The sequence below is a fragment of the Fukomys damarensis genome, unplaced genomic scaffold (assembly GCF_012274545.1).
Source record: "Fukomys damarensis isolate Sample0158 unplaced genomic scaffold, DMR_v1.0_HiC HiC_scaffold_39, whole genome shotgun sequence".
Classification (NCBI taxonomy): domain Eukaryota; kingdom Metazoa; phylum Chordata; class Mammalia; order Rodentia; family Bathyergidae; genus Fukomys; species Fukomys damarensis.
The window spans coordinates 125603334-125607579 of NW_022900951.1; the positions used below are offsets into that span (position 1 = coordinate 125603334).

General features: G+C 40.6%; 1 protein-coding gene across 1 annotated transcript in view; it reads left to right on the top strand.

Moving 5' to 3' along the window:
* Nucleotides 1-4246, top strand: part of Pasd1 (PAS domain containing repressor 1) — a 93182-nt gene that overhangs the window by 78048 nt on the left and 10888 nt on the right. Inside the window, exon 12 of the mRNA XM_010639746.1 lies at nucleotides 285-411. Coding sequence (XP_010638048.1) covers nucleotides 285-411 — 127 coding nt within the window. The remainder of the gene's footprint in view (nucleotides 1-284; nucleotides 412-4246) is intronic.

Consider the following 4246-nt stretch of genomic DNA (forward strand, 5'->3'; position numbering starts at 1 on the left):
TGTGTGTGTGTGTGTGTGTGTGTGTGTGTGTGTTTTGAGATAGGATCTCACTATATAGCCCAGCTGGCCTCAAACTCGGAGTGATCCTCCTGCTTCAGCCTCCCTAGTATGGGGATAACAGGCGTGCACCACCATCACCACAGCTGGCTGGGTTTTCACTTGCGTGGAGCAGTGTTGGAGATCATGTTGTGAAATATGTCAAAAATTCATGTTCTACTTGCGTTTTCTGTTGTTTTTCTATCTCTAAGCAAAATGTAATCTCTTTCTCTTTTGGAAATTCACAGGAAAAGATCGCACAAGTAAAATCTGAGCAGTATGGACCAGAAATAATTGTTCAAGTTAAGCCAGAAAAGTCCAGCTCATCGTCTGAGACCAGCGTATCAACCTCGGAAGACATACCAGATTCATTAAGTAGGTGCATCCAGGCATTTGACTGGGACTGTCAAAAGGAAAGTGATGACCTCCGGGATAGTGATAATTTTTCAGAAAAAGATAATACTCTGTTTATAATGCTGTGGAATCACAGGGGTGAATTCAGACTGACTTCATTTTCTGTACATTTTTAAGATAAGCAAGAAAAATGAATATATCTCATCCTGGATTCAAGTGCTTGGAAGTGGTACTATTCTCTTTCATTTAGTTTTAATCTTCCAAAGTTGGGCGGTGAATCTCGTTCTTTTCCAAACTCATGTGGTCTCTTCTGCTGTGACACAGTAGTGGTGTTCCAAAGAAACAACTTCTCCTTAACTTTTAATGGGGGAAGGCGGGGAGGGACAGCCTCAAAAATAGTGGTATTTCTTGCATAAATAGAAGACATTTTATAACTATAATTGTATAAAATTGACAAATCTTAATGGTGAATGTGTAATGCATATTATGACCCCTAATTAGTTGAATCATATTGCAGGTATTCCATATATGAATTAATACCTCAATTTTGATCTTATATTTTGTTGTTTTCAGTTTTTTTTCATTTTATTTTTCACAGGTTTTAAACATAGTTTTAATGCTTCTACATTTTAAATACTCATAGTTAACAACCCTTCTATTATTGCTGTCAGTCTCAGAGCTTTGTTCCAGAAAAATCCCTTCAAACAACAAGAGTGGGGAAAGTCTATGGACTTCTGAGTGATTTCTAAAATTTATAAGAACAGTGATTACTGTAAATCTGTTTTTCTGGTCTTCCTCATCAATTTGCTGTAGATAATTACTCATATGTATTGTTGTGAAATCTACGATGGACAAATCTCTATAGCCTTCCACAGATGACTTTTCCAGTAAAAGTGGCCATATTAAGATGGCTACCAGCAAATGGTCTTTGTGGTCGAAATTGAGAAGCTCCTAGCTTCTTCACTGTCGTTTACAAGGGGTAATTGAAATAAATGTGAATATTTCAATTTTAAAATTCTATTAAGAAGACACATTGCTATTCATTATCCTCAGAATATTCCTCCTCCATTCAAATACCTTATCCCACCATTCTTGCCACTTTCTGCAGCAGTTCTGGAGTCCTCTTTTGTGAGTGTCTTTATGAGGTGTGATCAGGAATCCAGTGAATGATGCTGCCAAGGGCCATCCAGCAGAAAGGCAGACTGTGAAAACATTACCATATGCCCTCATCCATGCTGTCACCCCCTGTGCTCTGTGACTTCTGCCTCTTCCATTGTGTCAAAATGATTACGAAAGGCAAACATTTTGAATCATTCAGGACATCAAGGCAGTCCCAGTAGCGTAACTAAAGACACAAAGGAAGACTTCCAGAGCTGCTTCAGAAAGTGCTGTTACTTGATTCTGTGTTCATTTGGAATTAGACAATCATAAAAATACTATTAAGATGCAAAACTGATTTGGAAAGTAGTTGGTAATGAAAAAGGAGCTATATAAGAGTTTGGCCAAGGGCCTTCTACTGGAAGCATCCAGAAACCAGAATTTTCCAAAATACTGTGGTGCCTTGGTCCACGAACTTCACTCATTCCATGATTCTGGGGAAGATGCCTACAAGTTCTGTTCATGTAGGGAAGATGGCCAGAATCGTATTGGTCATCTGATGGCAGAGTTCTCAAATGGAAGCAAAATTTTGCTGAACAGTCCTGTTCAGGAACCAAATTGTTCATGAACAGAAGCGTTCATGAACCGAGACATTACTGTACTGTAAATGTTCATCTCAAACTCATACTGTGATTGAAAGGCAGCTTGCTCCTATCCATAGCATCGTAGTAAGATATGCATTCCTAGGCCGCAAAAAGTCAGTGTGAGGTGTTCCAGATGTTTCTATTTTCTAAACTTCTAATTTTCAAATGATTTTGGACTTAGAGTTGCAGAAATAGTACACTTTAAAAAAGAAAAAGGGTGAAAATTTCTATTTAAGGCACCTTTTACTCAACTTCCCCTAATGTAATATCTTACATAGCCAGGGCACAGTTGCCCAAAGTAAAATGTTCACACTGGTGCAGTACTCTTAACAAAACCCCAGACTTTATTCAATTTCTCCCAGTTTTTTTTCCCCCAGAATGGTCCTGTTCTTAGCATCCAAGCCAGGATCCCTCATTGCATTTACACATGTCTCTAGTTTTCTCCAGGCTCTGACAGGGACTCAGTCTTTCCTGGTCTTTCATGATCTTCATACATTTGAAAAATATACTCCAGATATTTTAGAGACTGTCCCGCAATTTAGAATTCCCTAAAGCTTCCTCAAGATGAGGTCCAGACAGTGCCTGTCTTACCTATGTCTGTCATTGCTGAGACAAAATACCTGACACCCAAAGTTAAGGGAGGAAAATTTTATTTAGGCTCATAGTTTGTAGAGGTTTCAGTCCATAGTCAGCTGTGCAGAGTGGAGAAACAGTTCATGGCAGGCAGAAGGTAGCAAAGCATGTGAGGAACCAGACAAGCCTCTTTTTTGTCCCTTATATTGTATCTAGGCTACCCACCCTTAGGCCTTCTTCTGAAATCTGGCTGGAAGCCTTCCTGAGCCCACAACTCTTGCATTCTGCATGCACCTAAAAGCATTACCACATGGATGATGCAAAGGTCTGCCACCACCTGGATCAGTAGCCAGGCTTCCTTCTGTCTTGGAAGTATGGGTGAGTGCTTATGAATCAAATCATGAGGAACAACTTTCCTAGGGCACTACATTCTGGAACACAGTGCCCTGGGGCTGTCTTCTCAAAGCAAGGTCTTTCACTTCTGCAGCTCTGAGGCTACAAAGGCTAGAGTGCTGTTGGTTCTTGTAATGTCCTCAGGCCATCTTTTCTGTTGTCTTCTGAACTGCTTGGCTTTTTCTTGCTAGACTTTTCAGTAACTGGTTTCTTCTTTGTTCCATCTTTACAGGTGGCAACTTTATTGGAGCTTCCTTTCTGGCCAACTCAAAAAAATTTTTTTTTTTTTTTTTGGTACCAGGGATCGAAGTCAGGTCCTTGTGCTTGCAAAGCAGGCCACCGAACCCCTGAGCTAAATCCCCGGCCCTCATAACATTTTAAATCATTACACTGGGTTCTTTGCTCTTAATTCTCAACATAATTTCTGGCTAAAATCCCCCACCAGTAGCCATGCCACAGCCTCACCATTAGACTGCCTTGATATTTCTTCTGCAAGATGAATTAGTCTGCTGCCCTTAATCTTAGTCTCAGGCAAAGTCTCTGAACATGAGCAAAATGCAGACAAACTTTCTGTCAAGGAATATAGCACACTTTGTCGAGAGTCCAACAGTAGTCCTTTCCAACAGAAACCTCCTGAGCCTCTTCTTTACCAGCAGGATATCTATCAGTCTTCTGATCTTCTGACCTCTGACCAGAATCTCCCATCAAGTACAGCCTCAGACATTCCAGCTCTACTTTTTCAGCAGGCTTCTAAAAACCTTTCCTAACTCTCCGTCTCCCCACAAGCCAGCTCCAAAGGCTCCTAAACCACATGGTCAGGTGCAGTCACACCAATGACTCCACTTTTCTGGCGCTAAATTCTGTCTTAGTTACTTTCATAGTTGCTGAGAAAGTAATACCTGACACATAAAGGAGGAAAGGTTTACTGAGTTCACAGTTTGTAGAGGTTTCAATCTATAATTGGCTGTCTCCGAGGCAAGGTGGTATGGCAAACAGGCATTGCAGAGGAGAAGCAGTTCATGGCAGACAGAAGGTTACAGTAAATCCTGCCGGAGATTTAGCTCAGTGGTTCCGCCACCTGCCTTGCAAGCGCAAGGATCTGAGTTTGATCCCTAGTACAAAAAAAAAAAAAAAAAAAAAAAAAAAAA